At 38.0% G+C, this 23,712-nt stretch overlaps 7 protein-coding genes across 13 annotated transcripts; 2 read left to right on the top strand and 5 right to left on the bottom strand.

Annotated features, from left to right (window-relative positions):
* LOC108663004 lies at positions 158–371 on the bottom strand. The gene is made up of 2 exons (XM_018125465.1): positions 350–371; positions 158–299 (listed from the first exon to the last, which is right to left on the bottom strand). The coding sequence occupies exons 1-2, from the start codon at positions 369–371 to the stop codon at positions 175–177; spliced, it is 147 nt and encodes a 48-aa protein (XP_017980954.1). The 3' UTR covers positions 158–174.
* On the top strand, positions 634–3,937 carry LOC18591640 (high mobility group B protein 9). Of its 2 annotated transcripts, none has more exons than XM_007017872.2 (6): positions 634–1,445; positions 1,670–1,748; positions 1,860–2,022; positions 2,188–2,286; positions 3,011–3,372; positions 3,571–3,937. In XM_007017872.2, exons 1-6 carry the CDS (start codon positions 1,270–1,272, stop codon positions 3,682–3,684), a joined length of 993 nt encoding a protein of 330 aa, XP_007017934.1. In that variant the 5' UTR covers positions 634–1,269; the 3' UTR covers positions 3,685–3,937. The 2 variants fall into 2 exon arrangements, with proteins under 2 accessions (XP_007017934.1, XP_007017933.1); XM_007017871.2 differs by having other exon boundaries at positions 636–1,445; positions 2,993–3,372.
* On the top strand, positions 4,470–6,733 carry LOC18591639 (thiosulfate sulfurtransferase 16, chloroplastic). Its single transcript, XM_007017870.2, has 7 exons — positions 4,470–4,591; positions 4,699–4,779; positions 4,877–4,990; positions 5,277–5,353; positions 5,940–6,013; positions 6,095–6,148; positions 6,513–6,733. The coding sequence occupies exons 1-7, from the start codon at positions 4,512–4,514 to the stop codon at positions 6,585–6,587; spliced, it is 555 nt and encodes a 184-aa protein (XP_007017932.2). The 5' UTR covers positions 4,470–4,511; the 3' UTR covers positions 6,588–6,733.
* LOC18591638 (U11/U12 small nuclear ribonucleoprotein 25 kDa protein) lies at positions 7,377–8,956 on the bottom strand. Its single transcript, XM_018126373.1, has 4 exons — positions 8,616–8,956; positions 8,394–8,499; positions 8,145–8,244; positions 7,377–7,763 (listed from the first exon to the last, which is right to left on the bottom strand). The coding sequence occupies exons 1-4, from the start codon at positions 8,836–8,838 to the stop codon at positions 7,668–7,670; spliced, it is 525 nt and encodes a 174-aa protein (XP_017981862.1). The 5' UTR covers positions 8,839–8,956; the 3' UTR covers positions 7,377–7,667.
* On the bottom strand, positions 9,382–10,599 carry LOC108660428 (glutathione S-transferase-like). The gene is made up of 3 exons (XM_007017869.2): positions 10,276–10,599; positions 10,150–10,198; positions 9,382–10,055 (listed from the first exon to the last, which is right to left on the bottom strand). Exons 1-3 carry the CDS (start codon positions 10,480–10,482, stop codon positions 9,598–9,600), a joined length of 714 nt encoding a protein of 237 aa, XP_007017931.2. The 5' UTR covers positions 10,483–10,599; the 3' UTR covers positions 9,382–9,597.
* Positions 11,056–14,593, bottom strand: LOC18591637 (mechanosensitive ion channel protein 6). Its single transcript, XM_007017866.2, has 5 exons — positions 12,946–14,593; positions 12,471–12,594; positions 12,089–12,382; positions 11,781–11,983; positions 11,056–11,654 (listed from the first exon to the last, which is right to left on the bottom strand). Exons 1-5 carry the CDS (start codon positions 14,433–14,435, stop codon positions 11,366–11,368), a joined length of 2,400 nt encoding a protein of 799 aa, XP_007017928.2. The 5' UTR covers positions 14,436–14,593; the 3' UTR covers positions 11,056–11,365.
* On the bottom strand, positions 15,602–23,241 carry LOC18591636 (serine/threonine-protein kinase STY46). 6 transcript variants are annotated; one of them, XM_007017864.2, is made up of 15 exons: positions 22,754–23,220; positions 22,236–22,350; positions 21,945–22,042; positions 21,699–21,812; positions 20,987–21,041; positions 20,765–20,875; positions 20,415–20,465; positions 19,622–19,797; positions 19,439–19,546; positions 18,376–18,449; positions 18,087–18,262; positions 17,387–17,482; positions 16,564–16,644; positions 16,345–16,398; positions 15,602–16,121 (listed from the first exon to the last, which is right to left on the bottom strand). In XM_007017864.2, the coding sequence occupies exons 1-15, from the start codon at positions 22,945–22,947 to the stop codon at positions 15,984–15,986; spliced, it is 1,641 nt and encodes a 546-aa protein (XP_007017926.2). In that variant the 5' UTR covers positions 22,948–23,220; the 3' UTR covers positions 15,602–15,983. The 6 variants fall into 6 exon arrangements, 2 of the variants coding, with proteins under 2 accessions (XP_007017926.2, XP_017981607.1); XR_001929100.1 differs by lacking the exon at positions 15,602–16,121 and adding an exon at positions 17,082–17,165 and having other exon boundaries at positions 16,379–16,398; positions 16,564–16,692; positions 22,754–23,241; XR_001929102.1 differs by lacking the exon at positions 15,602–16,121 and having other exon boundaries at positions 16,379–16,398; positions 16,564–16,692; positions 22,754–23,240.

Below are 23,712 nucleotides of genomic sequence, written 5' to 3'. Positions count from 1 at the left end.
GAATATCACAGGACAGAGGAAGACAGTCCAGGAAGGCTAGATGCAATCCCACATTTATAGCATACAAGCTCTTGACGATTCCTGACATTTATAAAAGGACAAAGGCTAGATAGGCTCACGTATCTTTGCGCTTGGGGCAATGACGCAGCTCATGAGGTTCTAACCGAGGCGCGTCTATTGCTGGTTGAAAACTATTTCCAAACCCCCTCGTAGGCCTGGGCTGGTCCTTGGCCTTCGAGAATTTCTGGAAGGGCTCCCTTTGAGGTAAAGCCCTACAAAAGTAGTCCAAATGGTTGCTTCTTAATAGAAATGGTCCATTGTCGTAACGCCAAAAGCTGTTTTACTTAACTCTCAGGGCTCCAATGATCCATTGTGGGCCTCAGCCTAGGCTAAGAATGTTTGATGGAGGGAAATTATTCATGTTGGATGCCGGTGATGCATTGAAATAGTCGAAGGATCTCTCCAGATGCTCTGTTCCCACATGTATTTATGATTATGAGTACGATACGGTTGAAAAATTCCTCACTTTGATTTTGTGGTCAGCGATTCCAGCCATGCAGTCAAGCTTATATATGGAGGGCTGAGACATGTTTCAATATTCAGCGGATATAAAGATAACCCACTACGGGACGCGTATAAAGCATTTGACCAAATATCAAGAAACTTCACGAGTAGGGAGCGTTTGAGATTTTTCTCACAAATCTACGATTGAGATGCCTCTTGAAACCTATCTACAGCGTTCTCTGCTGCACTACAAGACTGTAACCCAAAAAAAAAAGACCTTTCTGCAGATATCTTCCAACAGATGTACGCTAAGATATGTTCAGAAAATCATCAGAACAAGAAGCGCAAGTGCATGTCAACGTTTGGCGAAAGCAAAAGGGGAAGAGCAAATCAAAGCCCTTTCAGCTGCAGCGATGTCAGGCTTCGAATGACACGAGAGAAAAAGAGAGAGAGAGAGAAGGGAGAGAGAGAGAGAGAGATGGGGGAAGGTAGTGTGTAATAATGAACATAGCCAGTGCAAATTAATAAGCATTAGGACTTTACACAGTGGTTGGCCATTCAAAATGCCAGAAAAAGCCAATTTTGCATAGCCGTTACTTGCTCACGCGTCCAACCCCGTTTCTTTTAATTTCCAGCTTTCTGCCCCTTAATTACAATCTTATCTTCCAAATCATCTCTTCTTCCCTTTGTCTTTATTATCTCTCTACAGTAGTACTAGTACTCCTTCTCTAGACTTTTTTCTACTAGTGTCTCCGGCGACCCTTAATGGAAGAGGCCAGCAAAGCAACGTCCTCTGCCGGGAAAACTAAGGGTCGAAATGGGGCTGTTGAGAAGAAAGAATACCCGGACCCTCTTGCCTATCATGAGGAAGTTGTTCAGGACCCTATTGTTTTCTGGGATACTCTTAGGCGCTTTCATTTTATAATGGGCACCAAGTTTATGTAATTCCTTTCTTTAACTCTTTCTTTTATACTCCTTCCATTTATCTTCTTCTTTTGCTTGTTCTTTTCAAAGGAGCTCTAGTGCTGATTATTGTATTGGATTATGAGAATGTGATGCTTTTATTGGGAACTTATACAAAAAGATGATCTTTTTCATGTTCCTTTGTATTTTTATCTTTTTCTTTGACGGTTGTGCTTCTGTATTCTATCTTTGTAATTTAAAGGATTCCTGTGATTGGAGGGAAGGAGTTAGATTTGCATGTTCTCTATGTAGAGGCTACCAAGAGGGGTGGTTATGAGAAGGTTAACTTTTTTTTTTTTTAATACTATATCTGTTCCTTCGATTTTCCTCAAAATACCCATGTCATTAAAGTGTAAGCTTGTATACCCTACTTTGATTGCTATGGCGTGTAGGTAGTTGCAGAGAAGAAATGGAGGGAAGTGGGTAGTGTTTTCAGGTTCTCTCCAACCACAACAAGTGCATCCTTCGTGCTCAGGAAACACTACTTCAGTCTTCTCTACCATTACGAGCAGGTTCATTTCTTTAAGATGAAGGGTCCTCTACATACTCCAGCAGGTATTTGATTTTTTTTTCTTTTACGCTCATGCTTTTCTTCTTGCATGGGGTTTTCCCTGTTTTCTCGTTCTGCTGTAGCATAATAGTGTTAATTGATCCTGAGCTCTGTTTGCTCCTGGTTTTTATGCAATTCGTGTACGGTTCTAATGTTTTTTCCCACTGCAGTTGCATTTCCTGTTAACGACCCTTCATGCAGACCTGAACTGGCTCTCGTGGAATATTCCCCTAAACCGATAAGAGAATTCCCAGATCCACTTATTGAAGGTAAGTTGGTTTTCTAATTTCTCCATTTTATTATTTCATAGGGAAAGGTAGAGGAGGATAAAGGTAGTGTCATCCACACAACACAAAATGTTCGATTGAATTTCTATGCTCCAAAATTTTCTGTTTGATTTCTGAGTTTGTCAAATAAGTCCACTGTGATAACTTAGGATTACAAGTTGGGCTATAGCCTATTTTGTTAGTGTGGTCTTTATACTTGATGTGTATGTTGATAGTTTTAGTGATTCCTCAATCTTCTTTTTCATTATGGGGTCCCACTACATCTATCCTTACATTTCTGGTATGTGGTTATGGTCCTTGTGACATTTTTGTGATATCTCTTGCCAAACAAATGTATTTATTCTGTCTCTATCAATGGTTCACTCCAATGTTTTCAATTGCATACAACCACATACCTAGCAAACAGTTGTTTTTAGAAGGCACTTCATGTTCAAATCTGCTTCAAACTGCGACTGGAAGCAAAATGCAACAATGACATTTTCAATGTTTAAATAGATAGTGTAAACCTACCTTTTGGTCAAATTCTTAATCAATGGTATATGAGAACTTTTTTAAATTTCTTTTAACTTAATATTTTGTATGTAATATGCTGTCCGAGTAACTTCATATTGCTAGGGTGTTGATTTGAACTTCTCTGGGCTAGCAATTGATTGGATGTTGACCTTACCTTATATGATTCTCTATGTAGGAACTTCTTGTTTTTCAGTTTTTGGAACAATTGATGGGAAGTTCGATTGTGGTTATTTGATATCTGTGAGGTTGGGGTCAGAGGTTCTTAGTGGAGTACTCTATCATCCAGAGCAGCCAGGCTCTTCTGCCTCCACACCTGAATATAACAATGCCCTTGTCCCGTATAAACGCATTCACAAGTCCCGGCATTCTGTGAGGAGGAGGAGGAGAAGCAGAAGAGCAGGAGACCCCAGCTACCCTAAACCCAACAGGAGCGGTTACAACTTTTTCTTTGCTGAGAAGCATTATAAACTCAAGTCCCTCTACCCAAATAGAGAGAGGGAGTTCACAAAAATGATTGGCGAGTCTTGGAACAGTCTCGGCCCGGAAGAGAGGATGGTAATCGCAAAACAATCAGAAAACTTTTCGTTGGTTTCTTACATTCTGTTTCTTGCAAACTAAATTGTTCGATTTAAACACTGTTTTCATTGTTTTTGTTTAGACCTCCCAAATCTTCTTAGCAGCCCTATTTGCACTAACAGAAGTCAAAATAGGACCAAATAATGCCAATAAGATGATCAATCCATTTCTCTGTAGGTGTACCAGAACATCGGATTGAAAGACAAGGAAAGATACAAGAGAGAATTGAAAGAGTACAAAGAGCGACTGAAGATCAGGCAGGATGTGGAAGTTGAGAGACCAGACTTCTAGACCTTAAAGAGGAGGAAATCAGCGTTAGCCAAAGAACCCAGAGCAGATCTTTGTGACTTCTAAATTTATGTAGATAGAAGAACTACCATTTTGGGGAAGTCTTAACAAAAAAAGAAAAAACCTACTTTCAGCTTCTTATAGATATGTTCACTCTAATGATCTTTCTTAAATATGAAAATACTTCATTTTACTACCTCCAAATGTGACATGGTCCAAAGGCATAAGGGATTAAGGATTTGTTTTCTTTATTTCATGCTAGATTTCTCATTGTCTTTAGTCTTGCAATAGCACTTGAATATGTAAGTTAGACAAGACTGGTTATCTTATATGGTCAAAGATTATATAATTTGATGAAGGGGGACAAAATTACATAATTTGATGTGAGCATTTGTGCTATGCGTACATTAAAATAAAATTAAATCAAAATTTTGGTTAGATCCCTCTCTTCCTAAGCAGCGGCGGATTTAATTCCAGGGAACTAAGCTTATTCGAGTAGGTGCCATTAATGTTAGAAACAAGGTAACGGCAAGCTGCAAACTCTGGGCCCATTGCCAAGACAGATACCTGATTTGCCAGATAGCTTCCCATATTTCTCCCATGAAACAGCTGATAGACACTTATAAATTTTCGTCCTATTCCATTGCCAAAGCAGACAGACACTCTGTCATCCCAGATAAACAATTTCCTGAGAGACTCTACCCATGAAACAACTCGCTCTTTTAATACTGCTAACCGTCCATTTCCTAGAGATAAATATATACATATATGTTACGTGAATCAGAAAACATGCTATCACTATCAAGCAAAGTTTTTAGAATACAAAAGAAATGGACCCTTCGGCTTCCTCTTCTCGCCTGGCTCGCTCCATGCTTCCTATCTTTCTTCGCCCCCAATGCCTTAGTATAAGGTGAATCTCTCTCACTTTATGATCTATAATTCTATGTATATACACACACTTTTGCATAAACATGGGCAGAAAGATTGTACTGAACTGTAAAATGGAATGTGGTTTAGGTGTTCATCATCCCTGTTGACAACACCCAAGTTTCAAGTGGAGCATGGACCCAGTGCAAGGAACAGGGTTCTGAGATTTGGGTTGGTGTTATATATACACTAGATTTTAGAGTTTGCGCATGGCGACATGATACGCTTGTTAAACTGTTTAATGAACTGATCTGATAGGGTGATGCAGGTCAGTTGCAAACACTGAGGAATATAAGGGAAAGATTGATGCAAAGCCAAAGTCAGTATCGGTGAGGGTGGCCTACGAGCTTCTTCAGGCAGGACATCGGTATCTGGATGTCAGGTAGCTAACTAACTAATGTTTCACCACTTTGAAAATGACAAATCCAAGTCGAGTGATGAAGAGACAAAGTAACTTGTCGTTCTCCCTCCTCATATGTAACTAATGTTTCTTGGGCTTCTGACTTCTGTTCTTGACCCTTCTCTCATGTATTCTGCTACACAATTGTTCCTCGGAAATTGCTGTAAACTAAGCCCTGAGGCTTGCTTTGATTCAAGTTTACAAGTATTGTTTGTGAGTGTCGTGTGGATGATCATATCACTTCCATTTTTTTGGTTCCGTTTTGCAGGACTTGTGACGAGTTCGATGCTGGGCATCCTCCTGCGGCTATTAACATTCCTTACTTTCACATCTTAAATGGAGAAGGTAAACATCACAAATCTAGTTTGCAGATTAATTTTGTGGTTTAAGTATTCAGTCAGATAGAAGAATAGCTTTGTTCCAAAACCAATTTCATTAAATAAAAAACAAATTTTCCTGTCTAACAAGAAACTCAACTCTATCTGAAGAGATTTGAAGTTTCGAACTTATTGGCTGATGAAGTTTTTCTAACATAATTGCAGAAACAAAATTTTCCATTCCTAAGTTCTGACAGTTTCCATTATTTCTTGTGAAGAAAAGTGAGCTTGATTCGTTTCCTGTTTGATTAAATTTTTTGACAGTCTGCAATGAAAAAGTACAGCTAACAATGTCTCTGATCAAACTTTCATTTTGCTGCATAGAGTGCCTTCAATTTCCATAAGCCACATTCCTCCAAGGAAATACTCATGATACTAGAACCCCCCCGACCTGGTGGGTTTTGCGTCCTTCTGTGACATGTATGAAAAAACAAACTACTGAAACTAGTACAAACATAGCCAGCTCTCTGACAATCTAGCATTTATTAATCATTCATTGGTTAAATGACCAATCAGCACAACCATGTTGAGTTATTGTCTTTTACTTTATGAAGGGATGTCATTGAAGAATTCAAAATTTTTGGAGGAAGTATCATCAGAATTTGGGAAAGAAGAGAAGATCATAGTTGTAAGTTTTTTTTGAGCTTGCTAGTTATTAGTTATGGCAGATTAGCCCTTATGATCTTATTGTTGCTTCATCACTCATCAGGGATGTAAAACAGGAAGGAGGTCACTAATGGCAGCAACTGATCTGCATGCTTCTGTAAGTTATGAATTTTGAAATTTCATTGTTCATTTCATGTTAGAAGCCTAAGTTGCCAGCATAACTCCACAAAACAAGATATATCAAAGGATTTTGATATCTACACTCTTATTGCAAGTAAAATATTAATCAAAAAGTAAAGTTTGAATCTTCACTTTCTTAAATTAAAAAAAAAGATAATGTTGGAAAATGGGAAATACGCGAGAAATGTAACTATCATATAAGCATGGAAGGAAATTAGTATTATCTAGGAGCAGGCTTAATAACAAGCAGCTATGGCCGTAAAAGTTAACAACAATTCCTAAAGTGGCTTCAATCTGTTATATTTGCGAGAAAATTGATCATAAATTTGATGCTCCTGCAGGGTTTTACCCATGTCACTGACGTTGCTGGTGGCTATACTGCATGGAAGGAAAATGGGCTTCCTACTACAGATTGAATGCAATAGTGTTTCTTTTGTATGCTTCCCCTTCCTGAAAATTTAAGAAACTATTCTCTATATTGGTTATATTTCATCAATTTCCGGACTATTGTTGCTTTCTAGCAGACATGTCCTGTTTCTTTTGAATCAGTGGTTTTCTTTTATCCAAAAGGGTTTCATCCGTTCATTGTGATAGAATTGAGCTATAAATGATCAAAGCTTTAGGTTCGTATCTTATTCTTGTTGGCAGGAAAAGTTCAGGATTCATAAGGCTGGAGCTATGGTCTGATAGCAGCCTTAAATCAAAAGGTTTTTTCTGAGAAGTTTGCCTTGAATCAAAATTTTAACAAGTTAGTGAGCAGCAACAAGTTTGTTCTAGGATGATTAAAACTATGCACAGGCCAATGTCCACCGCTTCCTAACATTAGCCTCGTCAAGGCTGGCAATTACCCCAAGGCCGAAAGGGCCCCCTTTCACGAATTCTGTAAAGTCCCGGGCTAAGTGAGGGTCTGGAAATGGTTTCAACTTTAGCCAGTCATGGGTCTCTCATTATCCCCATGTGTGAGGAAAGAAGCCCAAAACAGAACTCATTTGACAACACATAGCCCAAGGTTACTTATTTGTTGAATGTTAATTGATGAGAAAGAAAAGAAAAGCGATTTTGGACTGATGCAAGGCTTCTCTTTTCCCAGAGACCAAACCTTGGAAGCACATGGAAATCCCAATAAGACTAGAAAATTGTCAGGACTGGCAAATTCTTTTTCTGTTAAAACAAACAGGAATAACAAAGGATTTTTACGGAAATTAGTTGCAATCAAAGGAACATCTATTAAGAAATGAAATTTCAGAATCAAGTCCCTGTCAAGCATCATGTATTATTCCTTTAGTTTTACATCATATATGGTACTACTACATGTGTCTTCAAGCAAAAATTTATCAACAAATCACCTAAATATTTCAGCAAATCAGCCCAAAATGTAATACTTATGAATTTCTAGAATGACTTAGATTAGATAACAAGAACTTTCGCATGTTTGTGTATGTGTAGGGAAAGATCACCATTGAGCCATGAGATCAGTAACATGATTGAATATGTATTCATGAACGCTTGTTCAGGCCATGGAAGAAACGGTGTTTTCTCCTCTTGGAATGGCTCCCAGAACCCTTTGACACAACATAAGGCACAAACTGTACCTGCAGAAAACAACACATCTCCCCATGTTGAGACCAAGGCATGATTATAAGATCTCACAGAACAATAAGAGAAGGAAGAAATTCTTCGTGTTTCAAACATCTAATGCTTTTGAAAGAAATAAATTCTAATCATAGATGTTGAAGGATAATGCAGCTAGACATTATAGCCATAATTGGAAATGAGAACCAAATTTCTAGGTAAGTTTAAGTAGAGTTTCCATTATTCACTAGAATATAATTCCTTTGAAGAAGCACAAGTATTGATATATGCAATTTCAATGAATTTAGAGCTCCAAAGTGACATCATAACCAGGAAACCGGTAAAGAAAAACCAGAAAAAAGCACTCTTGCTAGAAAGATGAAGGGGGGAAAAGCTAAAACCTGAGAGTTATTTCGAACACCAAAATCCTGAAGAGCAGCTCCCTCATCAAGCAGCTTCTCATTGTGGTGTGCTAGGCAGAAATTGGCCCATACGTGCCTCCTACAACCCAAAGTAAATATAAAGCTTAATCTTCAAACACAAAACTTTACACTAGTATTTCCTGAGAATCTTGAACAGAAAAATGTACAAATCTCCAAATACCATGATGGGTGCTTTAAGAGTAAAAAAAAAAAAAGAAGATGATATACCATGAAATGTGGCGATGACCCATCTTGGACTGCTCGAACTCGATCACTTTCTTCTTGATTGCGAGCTTCAAGTCTTTCACCGTGGCCGAATTCATCACCGCAATATCTTCAGCACCAACGAAAACCAACCAATTCACAAAGGGCTTTCTTAACAATTCAAACAAAAATTAGACTTTTGTCTAAATGCCTAGCTGACAGAGAGAGAGAGAGTATGTTAAGTACCGAAGGAGGTTCCATCTAATTTGAGGATGGAGATGCGCATGGCACTCCCCAGTTCAAGGCTGATGAGGGTATCGACATCGGATAAAGTGGGTTTCTTAGGGACATCGGCGAGGATTGGGTCGTCGAGGAGAGCGGCGAGTGTTGAATGCAACTTGGCTTTCTTCACGTTGTTGTTGTTGTATCCGACCACGCTCTGTTCCTCCTTCGCGCCTGACTCCATCATGCTTTCTGCTGATACATTCACCAAAAACCAAACGAGAAAATGGTTCCATTAACTGTTTAACCGATCTGATTTATTGGAAATTTTTGGTAGAATATTTCCAGCCATGAGATGGGCTCACAGCCAAGCTAAGAGCCTTAAGCTAAAGCTATTTGGGCTTTCAACTCATATCATTGATTAACCCATCCCAGGTTTTCAGGTCCACTCCATTGAACGGTATTGTTATCCGAACATCAAACAGACGCCTGGTGCCAGTTTCATGGCATAACCAGAAATTCTCCATTGATTTCCCACTCAATGCCAAGCATTATGGTTTAAACGGAGTTGTAGAACTAGTTGGTTTGATTTTGAGGAAACTAACAACCTTAACTATTTTGGGCTTTTCTTCTTTCTCGAATTGAAATACTGGGAGATGATGAAGAGTAAAGACAATCTTTGGTGCCCACCTACATACTCGCAGTCGGGAAATGGATGGGTCACCAGAGAGTAGTTCCCAATTTTCATTCTTGCATTGCATAGTTCAACTTGGTAGTAAATTGTTGTGTGACGAATTGAACTGATAGATGAAGGATTGTATTTTAATTCTTAAAACCAAATACATTGATCGTGTCATGATTTGTTCGGGGAAATCCACGAAATATAATGGTAAACAACAACGGTAACAACAACATGGAAACAGAGCAAATATGGAAAAACCCTAGTTGAACTTGAAGCAAAAGCTCAACAAGACTACCATGTAAGAAAAGCCAACAAAACCATGGTTCAAGTCGTCTGCTTCTGCATTTCAACCACCTTCTTCCACGAATCACGGCTCGAAATCTCACCCCACCACCTCCCCACGTTTTTCTTGAAAGTGAAGAGCTCTCCCCTATCAGAAGCATTCACCAAGTAATGTGTGTTAGGCAAGTGTGAAAGATCAGCTAAGGAAAACTCATCGCCCGCCAAGAACCGACTTTCCCCGAGCCTCTTCTCGTACACCTCCAGCACTTTGGCGAGCTTCTGTTCATTTTCGTTGATTACGGCTTGGTCTTGCTTAATCTTCATTCGTGGTGCAAATGCGAGCTGGAACACGAGGACTGAGCTTGGGGGGTTAAAGCTCTGCCCTTCAGCCTCCAGCCATTGATCGATGGAAGCTTTCGCCAATGGGTTTGTCCCGTACAATCCTGTGTTTCCCTTCTCTGCGTACTTTTCACATAAGTACCTGCATATTGACCTAGACTCTGCAATCCCAGACCTAGATTTTAGGCACTGTCCAACAAAAGGGAGAACAAAATTGGTCCGAAGTAGAATAAAACCAAAGTTGTGGATGATTACCAAAGAGGGAGGTGCTCTCATCTTGAAATGCCGGTACTTGACCAAAGGGCTGTTAAAGCCAAGAATTTGTGAGGAAACAAGAAGGTACTAAACCAGAAAGCAGGCAAGACAAATTAACGTATGTACCTGGATTTTGAGGAAATCAGGACTCTTGTGCTCGCCCTTGAACATGTTAACGGGGATGAGCTGGAATTGCACATCTTTCTCGAGAAGACAGGCTAAGACTCTAGATACGGCAGTGGACATTGGTGGGCCGTAAACTTTCACCGGAGTTGCCATTGGGAACTGCTGGTCTTGTCTATCTGTTGATCTTCTTGTTACGCTCTCCACCATATAAAACAGAATTTTCTGGCCGCTTTATCCCTTGCTTGATGAGGGCAGGTAAATTGGGTCCACCTAGGACATAAAGAGGAGCTTGATGGGACTGCGGCAGCCTGCACCAATATCGTTATGGGCTCTACCACTGGTAAGCTTTGGGTTCCTAGTTTCTATTGGCCTGAAATAACTGATGGAAACATGGAAGGGATAGTTGATTTGATAACAGGCTCAATTATTTATCATCATTTGGCAGACTAAAAACCTTAGGCTATAACCATTGGGCTTTTTATATTATGGCATCGTTAGCCCATATCAGGTTTTCAGGTCTATTGCTTGTGCAGTGCTACTATCAAGGCCCACAAGCAGAAGCTAAATAGCAGTATGCACCAGCACCATTTTGGGCTCTACCTGGCTAAGTTTGGGTTCCTAGTTTCTGTATATGTATCATCATTTGGATCTACCAAACTCCATCGGCTTGTGTCCTGAAATTCTGAACATGGCAATTACCACGTGCGAGGTGTTTGCACCTTTCATTTAGTTCAGCAATGAGAAATATAAGAAATGTTCTGAACATGGCAATTACCAAACTTCAGCAATGGAACTTCTCATTTAGTTCAGGGACAAATATAAGAAATGTTCACAAACATACACTATAATTAATGCAAATTCTAGTACACAAAGAGAAATACTCAGGTTACATTTTTCTCGATTCCTGATTGTGGGATCTGCCATGTTCCTATGCACATGGATACCCCCTTATCTGGTGCCTTTAAGATCGTTGGAGACCTAACGGTGACTTCAGGTTCTTTTTGCCAACTGCTGTTCATTCCAGTGCTTGCACTTTTATGTTATCATGTCCTCAGGACATTATTCAAGAGCCGGTTTCTAAGTCAGTAAATTAGCTAGTACAAGCAATCCAATTTGAAGGCAGCCTATGTGAAACCAAAGTCGGCATGTTCCGCACATTCACATCGAGAGGCAGCAGGCGGTATTCAATGTCAAGGTCTTTCAGTATCTTAATCGTTTCTTCAAGTAAATGGCCTCTCCTACCCCATCTCTCCGCCATGTTCTGGTAGTTCATTTTGTGCTTAGACGACACTGAAAACTTCAGTTTGTTCATGTCTTCCACGTCAGTCACGACCACCAGAGGATTCTTGTGCCAGTGGTGCTCCCTGCTCTCAATGTACCTAGAATTGCGACAGTTGCTGTTTTAGAAAGCTCAAACGTATCCAATTCGACATTTTATTCTCAACAAGGTGAAGCTAAGGTACAGAAAACTAATGAGAGAGGAGATAAATCTTACTAATACTTACCGAATTATTCTTTCTTTCATGATGGCAATCTTCTCTGATGGAGTTGAGACATGGATACAAAATTCAATTGTTTCTATCATGTCAGGACTGCGGTAGAAGTTGCCAATAGGCTTGGTAGATAATAAACTATTTGGATAAACGATCTTTTGGCCATCAAACCGTAAGAACACTGTGGTTAATATATTCATTTCTTCCACTATCATCTGAGGTTCAACAGAACAAACATTAGTAAATACTAAATAAATACTTTCACCCTGGAAAGAAAGGAAAGGAAAGGAAGAACTTCAAATTAATGATGGTTTCTTTACCTGCACTCCATCCACCTCACAACGATCACCCACATCAAATGGATGCATTATGAATAAAAAAATTATTGCTTCAAATACTGTCTTGCAGGTATTCCCGAAGATAAATACCACCAAGAGAAGCTGTGAGCTTATGAAAACAAGGAAGTGGGTGACAGGAATTCCTAATATGATGAGCCAAATTACCGCAATGACAATGGCTACAAGGATGTTCAACATATTGTGGAGTTCATCCACAGCTGTTTTTGTATCATTCAGGGACAGTGCAAGTGCTTTTCGATCTCTGAAGGCATTGACCTGGAAGAGGTAAAGAGTCCTTTAGGCTGTTTCTAAACAAATTTGTGAAATTGAAACCTTAATCAATTCCTATTTAGACATCAATTACCAGCCAATTGTTGAGTGATGCCTTGCTGATTCCTTCTTCTTCACTTCCTGCTCCGAAGAGATGCAATGCCTTCAAAGCTTCATCTCGACCCATAAAGCGCATGATATCTGCAAGGTAAATGCATCTGATACAGAGATTCGTGTCATTAAGTTGTCAGCATCATTGAACATCAATAGCTTAGAGATATTCATCAATGCAAAGCTTCCCAAACTTCATTTTGGCATCATTGTCTAATAAATTCCTCAAGTCTATATCCATACACATAAAGATGGATACTATTTATTCATTCATTAGTTTCTTTTCTTTGTTAGAAGATTAATATATCACCAAATTAATCATTGTTTCTCATTAAGCTCAAAAAGGTTGATGGAAGAAAAATAAGCAGTAAAACAAAGAAGAGCTATGTTCGGGTAAAGATGGTCAGAGACTCAAATCAACTGCTCAAACACTTAGGCGCAAGGGGAAGAGAACTTACTGAGATTCTGGCTGAGCCACATTCTGGAAAATCTTCTTAGCTGCTTCTTTTGCTTGGCATTCACTTTTAATCTGCACTGAAGATTCATCATCTATGTCGGAATTCAGTATCTGCTCATCTAGAGTAGCCAAGTGCCCATGGCTAACCATATTAATCATCCTCCTCATATTCCAAGCTGATATATTCTTCTGAGTCAGCTTACGAAGGTGGTCAAGTTGGATATCCTTATCTTTCATCTTAGACATTGTCCTTGAAATTCTGGGACCGTTGCCAACCTTTGTGGTATTTTGTTGTTTTGGAGGAAGTGTTGCCCTGAGGTTATCAGCCGTAGTACTCCCATCACTCCGTGACTCCTCAACCTCAGAGGTATCATCCTTTTCCTCTCCTACTGCGTTATTTATTTCAAACAAGGGTGGACCAGAGAGCATCTCAATGACATATTGATTGAATAAAGCTTCCTGGATTCTGTCAAAGAAGGTGTTTACATGGAATGATGAAGCAAGGACTTTAACAAGGAGGGTTTTCACAAGCCATATCAAGGTAGCCACCAAGAAACATACGAGAATCTTTGTTACATAGGGTAATACCTCGCTGTTGGTCTCCTCCTGGACCTTGTCATCAAAGATCGAATGCCACACAAGCAAAACGAGGCCCAACCAGAGGCAATTCTGAACAGCCCTTCTCAATCCGTAAACAAAATAGAGAACTCGTTTCCGCAAAAGAAAATTGCGCTCGATAAAGATCACAACAACTCGAATTGCCCAACCAGAAACCAGCCGTCCACAGATTAATGCCAAAACCATGATCTCCCATTTCCATAACTGAAGATCCCAAAGCGTTTGTCTCTTTATACCGGGGATGGCCACGCTACAAACTAAGGCTGCTATAATCAGAACGAGACTCAACCACTGAAGTATTGTCAGTGCACTGAATTTCAGCAGCTTATATTCATCTGGAATGTCTTCCATGTCTTCCTCATCATGGTTATTTTCTTTGAACTCTTCTCCAGAGTTCATTCTGTCGCTCCTTCCATATGGGTCCTCGAGCGGGTCAAGCAACCTGGACTTGGTCTTGCTCACCAGTTGCCTCCATGAGTTCTGTCGAATATAGTCATTCGAATTGCACCTCGAAACCTGTCCTCCATCCGAACCAAAAGACCATTGGCGTGTTTCTTTTAGGCCTGAGGAGTCCTTGCTCTTCTGCCGAACAGCTTCAGTTAACACTTCATGAAATGAAACTTTGGGTTTCTTCGATGAACCTGAAGGCTTACCCCTTGAGTTATCACCGGTGATCTTTGAAGTGTTCCCATTTTCTTTGACCGCAGCATCGGTTTTGTCAATGTTAACAACGATTTCTCCTTCTCTCTGCTTTTCAGAGGACTGTGCCATTTGACTGTTGTTGGAGTGAAACAGGAGAGGTTGTTCCTCAGGGTTTTGTAGCTGTTTTGCATTAGAACAGTATGATTTCAAAGACTTTCTCAATGGGTCCATTACAGGAACTTATCAAACTCTTCCAACTCCTCGTATGGAGAATTACTAACCATTCAAAGCACTTTTTAAGTCGCAGGGCAGACAACAGGATGGGAAGTTTTTTCCTTTGAAAAAATTCGAGTACCATGCACCGTTAAATTGAAAAACAATGGGACCAAGCCGAAGTTGCATTTGTGAAAAGACCCTCGTGAGTCATGCGATCAAAAAGGTTCCAAGAGCATCTTATAGTAATGGAGCATTTTCTTTTCTTTCTGGCTTGGAATAAATTCCCCTGTCGAGCCTCAAGTTCTCCTTACACAGTTACACTTGGCTGCAGCATCTAGCTTAATTCCGATTCCCAAGAAAAATGAAAAACGAAGCTCTTGTTCCAGAGTGAAGAATTGGCCCACGAACGTAGATTACATTGCATCATTGAGTTATATAAATAAAAACTAAACCTAGCTAAGGTAGTAAAGATAGTAGAAAAGAAGTTGGAACTTTCTACCCTCCATAGAACAATTTTGCATGGGCTTAAATAATTAAAATGTCTAGAATTACGTATTTTATTTTAAATTATCATTAATAATTTAATACATATAAAATCTAACTCTATATATTGATTTAAAAAAAAACGGTTAATAATGATATATCATATTATTATATCATCAGATTTTATTGTATCTAATTAACGCATCATGTCAAATTTCATGAATATAGTAAATAATACTTATTAATGGAATATAACTTTTATGAAATTATTAAATTTCATTATATAGAATAAGTATAGTTTAACTTTTGGCACGATAAAAAGGCCTAGGAAAAGAGCAAGCTACAAGGAACGGCAAAGTAAATCAAATATGCTCTTTCCAACAGATGGAATCCAATATTCTGAATGATTTTGCATCGGTACAACATATTCATCGTCCATATTCCCTTCACTTGAAAAGCGTTCTTCACAGTAAAATTGTTCGAGCACTTGAGCAAATCATGTTGTCGTGTTTTTGGTCCTAATCTTCTCTAAGGAGTGATCATGGGTTAAACATCAAGAAACATATCAAAGTAAACGAATAAAATGCTGTACCTAGCATCAGCAGTGGAGAATTCAGTATTTACAGTGCTAAGAATAGCATAAGAAAAAGCAAGGCAGTCTGGATCAAGGGCATATTCTCCTGAAGAGTAGGCAAATATCGAGTTTAAACCGATTATTCTTATTGATAAACTCGATTAGATATCAAGCAATGGCATCTCCTATTTTCTCTTTTTAGGTGCAAATACACGTAGAGAAAATGTATTCATAGTTTGCAATGATAAGCAGCTGCCATGTCAGCATAATTACCCATTACTTTGAAAATATAGCGTTAAGTCCACAAAGAAAGAAAAAGAAGCATGCATACTACAAGCTACAAAAATTATCCACAGGGGCTTGCCATCTTGCTGGCTTCCTCCTGCAACCTGTTTCAAACTTCCTAGGTGATTTTTCCTTCCCATTTCTCATCTGCAACCCTTTCAAAGATTATCAAAATTTCTAACAAGAGGCATAAGCAAAAGGATGATTCTTCCAACTTTTCCCTACCTCCCTGCTATGTCTTGCAAAAGATCTGAAATTTCAGAGAATTCAGGTCTCAAGGATGGCTCCTGTTGCCAGCATCTATCCAGCAGTTCCACAAATTTCGGGTGAGTATGCTTAGGAATCACTGGCCTTAGACCCTGAAATCCACATAAAGAAAGCTCTTTACTGGTTCAAGGCACTTACACTGGGTAGTCATAAATTAGAAATCTTGTAGTGAAACAAGTACCAACTATCCTGGAAGGAAAGTAACAAGACTAAATTTTCATCGTACTTTCATACATGTGAGTGGAGGAATATATATACGAATATGTGTGTGACAAACAAAAATAATTCAGCTAGTTCTATTTCATAAAAATATACCTTCTGAACAACTCCCAATGCAGCTTGTAAGGGGGTTAAGTTCTCATATGGAAGCTGGCATCAATCACAAAAATCAGAGGTTTGGTTTTAAGTATGTGCAATCATAAACTACTAGAAATGAAAGCCAAAACAAAATAAACCTTGACATGAAGATTGAGCTATCTCAGTGAAAAAAGAAACGAGATGCTTTTTTCAATCCAAATATTGCCAGAGAATTACCTTTCCCGTAAGCAGTTCCCATAGTACAACCCCGAAACTGAAAACATCAGCTTTGTGATCATATGGTTTGTGTTCAATCACCTTCCATGGATCAAGACCAGATAATCATGTCAGAGAGCTGGGAGGAAACTAGCAAAGGCAAATAATGGTCATCGTCAACACAGTCATGATATGCAATATCATCAAAAGGTTCATGTCTCATCATGCTCCATGAAATAGTTAAAACAAAGTTAAATAGATTATGGGACACACAATTGTGGGGCTGCTCAAGGTCTGAAATTATACCATACTTGTAAACAAAAGAATTAAGGCCTGGAAACTGAAACAAGAAACATAAGAGCATTTTAAAAATGAAAAAGGAACAAACTATCTGGAAGGTCATCAATAGAAACAATTCTCAACTTGGTTAACTTATTAAAGCTATGCACCAACAAAAAAATAACTGGATATAGCCTTTGTCCTAGTTCTATTCTACCTAGGTTCACTTTTTGTTAAATGAGACCGTCACCTCTTACAACCTCAACTCATGCTCCGGTAAATGCACCATAACCCTTGCTGACCTTCAATTTTCACCACAGCAAACAATCTCTTAAATCCTTCACCTAATCAAGATTCACTGAAAATCAATTTAAACTGCCCTTAGTGGCCATTAAATGATTTTTACAAAGGCCCACTTAGGGCAAGCACCCTGCAGGATTTCATGCTAGAACTGGATTTTAAAAAAATGATTTGTTATGAACTAATATTCCATATCATCAATTTTCACAAGGTAAACAAAATGTTAGATATCCATGAAAGAATGATCATCAACAAGAATACCAACCTCTGGAGCCATCCAACGATATGTTCCTGTTTCTGCAGTCATCACACCTGACTGAGCTTGCACCCTAGCAACACCAAAATCAGCTACCTTGACAACCTGTGACAGAGATCCTTAGTGTGTAAAGAAAAATGGCAATCAAGGACCAGACAGCACAAGCAATGTATATATAGCATAAACATAATCTGAATGCAAGCAAATGGACCAAAAATAGTCAATACTTCATGTTATGGCCAATCCTCCCTACCCACTCCCAAATAATATTAATTTCGTTCTAATAGAAGATAAATTTCATTGTTAGTTTGATACTTTGGTTGAGTTTGACTATTAATACCAAAAGCATAGCACAAGCCATCAAATGGAAATGGGGCTACAAACTGCCTAGTAGCATTTATAGAAATCCCAAATCCATTAGGTGTCATGTTCATGGGAAAAAAAAGATCAAGATTCTATACCCCTCTTATCCAACCACAGCCATAACCCCCATAAAATACCCGTACCCAGTATGAATTCCTCTCAAACTCTTAATCCTCAAGGTATTATTCTTTTAAAACCAGAACCATCAACTATAATTTAAAAAGCCTCAAGAGATACCTCCATAACCAGTAGTAGAACTTTTTCAGGATTCAAGAATTAAGATTATTGTTCACATAGAAGGCAACAAATTTACAAAGTAAATACCATAAAAAGGTGAATCTCTTACTCCATTTTCATCCATCAGAAGATTGGCAGCTTTCAGATCCCTATGCATTATATTATTTTGATGCAAGTAGCTCATTCCCTTGGAAACATCAATTGCTACTTTGAGTAAGAATGGAAGCTTAAAACCAGATTTTTGTTTATGCAGAAAGTCATACATGCTTCCACCAGACATGAACTCTGAAAAAGAACAGAAAATATACAAATTGAAATCGGAAATAGACTGAAAAATGAAAATGAAAATTACATATTTAGTCAGGAAGCTTGGTGTAATAGAAAGTCATAAGTCATACCTGTCACAATGCACAGGCTTGGAAGTCTGGTACATGCACCAATGAATTCAACAACATTCTTGTGCCGAATTTTCCTGTAAATTCCAAAGAAGCAAACAAAGGGAGAAGAAAGCTAAATTTCGCGATAGTAGGATGTAGGTAGTAGTTTATCTTTTCTTAAAGAATCCACAGGAAATTAAATTAGCTCATCAAAAATATGTAAGACTATGTACAAAGAACTATCCAAAAAGATATGGAGGAAACAAGAAAATTTGGACTTTTTCGACATTTTCAGAAGGCAGAATCAACACTCTGAAGCAAGACAAGGATAAGGAGAGCTTATGATAATTAGAGAGCTTGAGAAGGTCATCGACTTGATACTGAGTAGATACATTTCTATATCATTAATTCATGACCAGCAAGGAACATTATGAATACTATGACAATTGGCATGAACTGTATAGTGACAATTCAACTGGAGCAAACTGGATAATGTTTTTTCAACTCAGTTATATGGGGAAGAAGAAAAAGATTCACTCTACATCAAGAAAATTACATCCACATGAGGGAGAATTTATCTTTTAAAAGATTTATATAAGCATTTTAGATGCTATGGCTTGTCTGCTACATATGCATAACTCCTTTCTCTATAAGATAAAATGCATTACCAAATTGGAAGTCCTAGATGATCAATAAGAAGTCTCATGTAACACTTCCGAGTCGTAAGTTTATAGGAGATATCATATCCATCTACAAGTCACTTAAATAAGAGATAAGCCAAAACAATGCACATATACAAGGATAACTGGAGTAGGAGTATCTTTCAATTTCAAGGCTGCATATGAGAATGTATTCACCTGGAACAACTACTTTACAAAAGAGGTTAAATTAGAAGGACATATTTGTTAAATCTTCAAGAACTCTCAACAAGAAAAATTCTAGATAAGAATTATTAAGTTGAAAGTGCACCAAATTAATAAAAGTCCATTGGGGACAGTGACCATACAAAGAAAGTATAAACATGGAAAAAGAAAAGTAGATGAAAGAAGAGTCTACAGTAATTACAAATTGCGATTAATCACACCTCATGATATTAACTTCTTGAGTAAATTCCCTTTGCAAGTTCTCATTTAGATGCTCAGTCCTAAGTACTTTAATGGCTACATCTTGACCACAGAAAGTACCTTTATACCTGCACCAGTCAAAATATATAATTCACAAGTATTATGCACAAACAGAGCAAGGCATTTTGGGACAAAGAACTCACAAATCACCATAGGAGCCCGAAGCCAATTTGCTTTCATACTTTAACAGGCTAGTATCAATTTCCCAAACACCATTTCCACCAGAAGGGATGTTTACATGACTGGAGGCAAGTTTGTTTCCAGTTTGCTTTAGCTCCCTCCCATGATACAAGGCATGAGATTTTGACCAGGAATGCTTCTGCAGAGCACTTCAAATTATCAGAGACCTATGCACTGCTATAAGATCACTATAAACAAGATACTTCAACATTTTCCTTTATAATGATTATCCTCTCTTTTTTCTTTTAGAAATAATACATAGGTTAGAATGATAAAATAAAAGGAGCACAGGCAGGAGCAAATATAAAGATAATCAAGAAAATTCAATTTGTTAAAGTCTTCTAGAATATTAGGCCATATCCTTAATGAGAAATAAACATGAAATCACCAAAAATTCATTGCACCAAATAAGACATACTGCACCAAAATGTTGACAAAGTATTGTATTACTGAAGAACACAACACAATTAGTTTTTACTTTACCAATCAAAATAATCATCAATGTGGGAAGATAAATGTTAGTACAAAAGAATATATTTTCCATAGTCACTTCAGTTAAAATACAAAAATAGAATGATCCAGAAATGTGGTCAGCTGAACTTGTACTCAGTTTAACATAAACCATTGAGCTAAATTAGACTTAAAAGTAAAAATAGGTGACTAACAAACATAACATCCTTGTCCACCATGAGAAAGAAAAAGATATCAAAATAATGAATTATTGTAGCTATAACGGAGAATAGCAAGTGAGCTTACCTCAACTTTGGATATCTCCTTTATCAATACATTTCTAAGCTGGTCAGTCTCCTACAATCCATAATATAAAAGAATGTTAATCCAAGTGATTAACTGATGGAAAGGCACACAAATTTATTAGAAAATTCAAAGTCTAATAGATCTAGATGTGAGAGTCAATAAACTAATTCAAAGACTGATAAATGATAATGAAATCAGAAAGAAAGAAATCGATCTAAATGCTATAACATATGCAGCTTAAAAGACTGATACATATTCTATTGATACCATTATCAACTCTGTGACATTCTTCCCCAAGGAATAGTGATTTGGTCTGATATCATATCAAAAGAGAAGAAAGGGTAAAATACCTCAAGTGCCCAACCATCAACAACGAACACATCCAAGGAATAGCCATCTGTCGTGGAAAAAGCATGTGCTTCTTGAATGTTTAGCCCAACCTCAGATAGTAAAGAAGTCAACTGAAATTTCAACAAAAAATACCCTTAATAATGAAATTAAAAAGACTAATGACCAGATCTCCTATCCAAAAATCATTTACACAACTAGACAAACCAAGAGACATTGACCACCTGTGTTAGAAGTTTTGGCTTGTCATTTGTTGAAATAGTGATCTCATGCATCAGCCTACAAAATTATGAATTAAGACATATTATTTCACATACAATCAATAGAAACTTCCAGAAATAATTAGAAAAGACTTCCTAACTTTCAAAGTTGTATACCTCTCATTCACCAGCAAGAATAAGAAATAAAAGGAAAATTTAAGGAGAAAAGAATAGCATTAGGCAGGAAGCATAGATGACATTGTGGACAAGAAAGTATCTAACAACAAATATCCAAAGCAATGCAGAGCCAGTGTAAATCAACAAGGTAACTAAAACTAAGTGCAGAATTTAAAAGTACAGAGTATCTAACAACAAATATCCAAAGCAATGCAGACCACATACCATGACACAAAATTACACAGTTTTGCACTTAGCTAGTAAGTTTACAGACCCAGATGTCAAGACTTGAGAACAGTTTGCCATAGTATACAATAAGCACACAAAGTATAATTTATTAACTAGGAAGACATCCTTTCTCCTCTGGTTATATCTTTTAGTTCTTCTACTATGCTTTCAAGAAGGTTATCCTAAATGAATCCATGCAGTTGATCTGCATGAAGTTGTGTAGAAATTGAATAACTATGGTATATAAACATTGCACAAAATTCCCAAGGAGATCACAAATAAAAATAAAAAATACCAAAAAGCAGGGGAGAACCTTTTTAGAAGTATTTACCGAGAGTCAATTAGATTGCCATTAACTACAACATCCATATCTTTAACACCTCTTTTAGCTTCATGCACAAGCTCAATACCAGATGATGTACCAAAGGCAGGTGGCGGATGAAACCTAAAATAGGGGAGAAAAAACAAAAAGGAGGAGCAAGGAAAGCATTCAGGAAAATAGAACTTAGCAGAAACCTAAGCCATATCAGAGTTTACATTTTTGAGGAAGACCAAATAGATGTTTACATAACCATGCCTCTTTTTGTTGGGATAATCAGAACACTGAGCATCAGCTTTTCTTGCAAACTTCAAATGCACCGACCCAACCCTATTTCCATCAGAGGCAGAATGAACCTGTATAAGAGAAACATTTGTTAAATTGCTACAAGGCCTTCAAAGGGACATGATAAAGCAACCAACATAGAATAATTGTATGATACCTTTCATGAACAAGCATCAAAGATCACTAAATAAGACTAATTTGCTATGGAAAAAGAAAAGGAGCAGCTGGTATTGATAGATGAATGAGAATATGCAGTAAAAATACTTGCACAGGCCGAACTTCGATTGCAGGTCTGGTAGCAGGATCGCGTGCCTTGTGAAGTAATCTTTTGTGCATAAGAACATCTTGTGACCTCTCCACATTTACATCAAACGCATACCTACAACAAACAAATACGCTTTTTAACTCATTGAATCTACGCCAAAAGAGCCAGTGAATGGAAATTCCAGTTAACTTCATTTCATGATAAATAAAAGAAAAAACAAAAAGAGAACAGCAGCATATGGCAGACGCTCTGTTTGGCAGCTAAGAAACCAGAGGAAAGAACCCAGCAAAAACGTGAAAAAGTTAACTAAGCTCTCTTCAATTACACTTTCCTCCCTACACAAAACCTCACTAACCTCAACTCGTAATTTGCTGATATTTGAAATTCTCGTTTTCTTTGTCAGCAAACACAAATATACTTACTTTTAAAACTTGAAATTCAGTCAACCAAGCAAATTCCACAAGTAATACGCAAATGAAAATGGGCGGCAGCAAGGATTCAGTGCTTGTTGGAGTACCTAGCAGGAAGTCTAGAGAAATGAGCCCACAGTTCATCTTCGAAGGCAGGGAAGCTCGCCTCCTCGATATTCAAGTCCCTAAGTCGACAAAGAACTTCGTTAAACACTTCAACCTTCTGCCTCTGTTTCCGACTCTGACACGGCGCGAAATCCACCGCTCTGCTACTGCAACTCTCCGTATCCCCCATTACCATCCAAAACACAAAGAGCAAATGAACCCAAAGCAAAAACAAAAACAAAAAACGTTTCTGATTCAGATTTTAAAACACGACCGTATCGAGGATCAGAGGTAGAACGCAATGGCAACAACGAAAGCAAAACGACGGAGAAAACTTTTCTTTCTTTGCGTAATGATAAATTCAGCTTTGCACCCATGGCTTCTCCATTTTCTTTTTTTTTTTTTTTTTTTTTTGCTTCTTTTTGGGCTTTCCCTCTCCCTTTTCTCCGCCTTTATAAACTGATAAATTTTGGTTGTTGAACGTCTAAAGTGAGGGCGTAATGCGCACCCACAAGCGCAAGACCTACGTGGATTCTAACGATACTGCCTTTGCTTTGCTTATATCACCCGCGGTTTAAAATATTTTTACTATTTAAATTAATATTAAAATAAACCCGGTAATAATTAGAAGGCAATTTTCCATTTTGTTTATTATGTAATCCAATGGGGTTGGTTCTATGACATCATCACGCACCTCCAGTCGTAACCAATGGGACTTCGTCTCCAGTCCCATTCCCCCACCTAATCTACTCTTATTAACGCATGATCACCACTTTCACTCCATGGAATCTTTCTCAAATCTCTCCCCTCCCGCTTTGGTAATTTTAAAATCTTGGGTGAATATTCTCACTAATCGATGTGGGTGGTCTTCCGCTGTTTCGACCTTATTATATTAAAAGCCGGCTTCGACTGCTTTGAATATTTTAAACATTTTAGATCAGATTAATTATTCTTTCATGGT

The sequence above is a fragment of the Theobroma cacao genome, chromosome 8, assembly GCF_000208745.1.
Source record: "Theobroma cacao cultivar B97-61/B2 chromosome 8, Criollo_cocoa_genome_V2, whole genome shotgun sequence".
Taxonomy (NCBI): Eukaryota; Viridiplantae; Streptophyta; class Magnoliopsida; order Malvales; family Malvaceae; genus Theobroma; species Theobroma cacao.
This window is presented reverse-complemented; position numbering and strand designations above follow the sequence as displayed.

Bases quoted from the DNA above. Each gene is read 5' to 3' on its own strand.
- LOC18591640 (XM_007017871.2), top strand. From the start codon at position 1,270: ATGGAAGAGGCCAGCAAAGCAACGTCCTCTGCCGGGAAAACTAAGGGT. The intron at 1,749-1,859 runs GTTAACTTTTTT...TATGGCGTGTAG, and splicing joins AGAGGGGTGGTTATGAGAAG to GTAGTTGCAGAGAAGAAATG. The intron at 2,023-2,187 runs GTATTTGATTTT...TTCCCACTGCAG, and splicing joins TCCTCTACATACTCCAGCAG to TTGCATTTCCTGTTAACGAC.
- LOC108663004 (XM_018125465.1), bottom strand. From the start codon at position 371: ATGGATCATTGGAGCCCTGAGA. The intron at 300-349 runs GTTAAGTAAAAC...ATTTCTATTAAG, and splicing joins GGATCATTGGAGCCCTGAGA to AAGCAACCATTTGGACTACT.
- LOC18591639 (XM_007017870.2), top strand. From the start codon at position 4,512: ATGGACCCTTCGGCTTCCTCTTCTCGCCTGGCTCGCTCCATGCTTCCT. The intron at 5,354-5,939 runs GTAAACATCACA...TACTTTATGAAG, and splicing joins TCACATCTTAAATGGAGAAG to GGATGTCATTGAAGAATTCA. The intron at 6,149-6,512 runs GTAAGTTATGAA...ATGCTCCTGCAG, and splicing joins CAACTGATCTGCATGCTTCT to GGTTTTACCCATGTCACTGA.
- LOC108660428 (XM_007017869.2), bottom strand. From the start codon at position 10,482: ATGGTGGAGAGCGTAACAAGAAGATCAACAGATAGACAAGACCAGCAG. The intron at 10,199-10,275 runs GTACATACGTTA...TGGCTTTAACAG, and splicing joins CTGATTTCCTCAAAATCCAG to CCCTTTGGTCAAGTACCGGC. The intron at 10,056-10,149 runs GTAATCATCCAC...CTGGGATTGCAG, and splicing joins TGAGAGCACCTCCCTCTTTG to AGTCTAGGTCAATATGCAGG.
- LOC18591636 (XM_007017864.2), bottom strand. From the start codon at position 22,947: ATGGTAATGGGGGATACGGAGAGTTGCAGTAGCAGAGCGGTGGATTTC. The intron at 22,043-22,235 runs GTATTTTTACTG...TCTCTTATACAG, and splicing joins TCGAAGTTCGGCCTGTGCAA to GTTCATTCTGCCTCTGATGG. The intron at 18,263-18,375 runs GTATGACTTATG...GTTCTTTTTCAG, and splicing joins AAGCCTGTGCATTGTGACAG to AGTTCATGTCTGGTGGAAGC.
- LOC18591638 (XM_018126373.1), bottom strand. From the start codon at position 8,838: ATGATGGAGTCAGGCGCGAAGGAGGAACAGAGCGTGGTCGGATACAAC. The intron at 8,500-8,615 runs GTACTTAACATA...TTGGTGCTGAAG, and splicing joins ATTAGATGGAACCTCCTTCG to ATATTGCGGTGATGAATTCG. The intron at 8,245-8,393 runs GTATATCATCTT...TTTGGGTTGTAG, and splicing joins GGTCATCGCCACATTTCATG to GAGGCACGTATGGGCCAATT.
- LOC18591637 (XM_007017866.2), bottom strand. From the start codon at position 14,435: ATGGACCCATTGAGAAAGTCTTTGAAATCATACTGTTCTAATGCAAAA. The intron at 12,383-12,470 runs GTAATTGATGTC...TACCTCTTCCAG, and splicing joins CATCACTCAACAATTGGCTG to GTCAATGCCTTCAGAGATCG. The intron at 11,984-12,088 runs GTAAAGAAACCA...GTTGAACCTCAG, and splicing joins GTGAGGTGGATGGAGTGCAG to ATGATAGTGGAAGAAATGAA.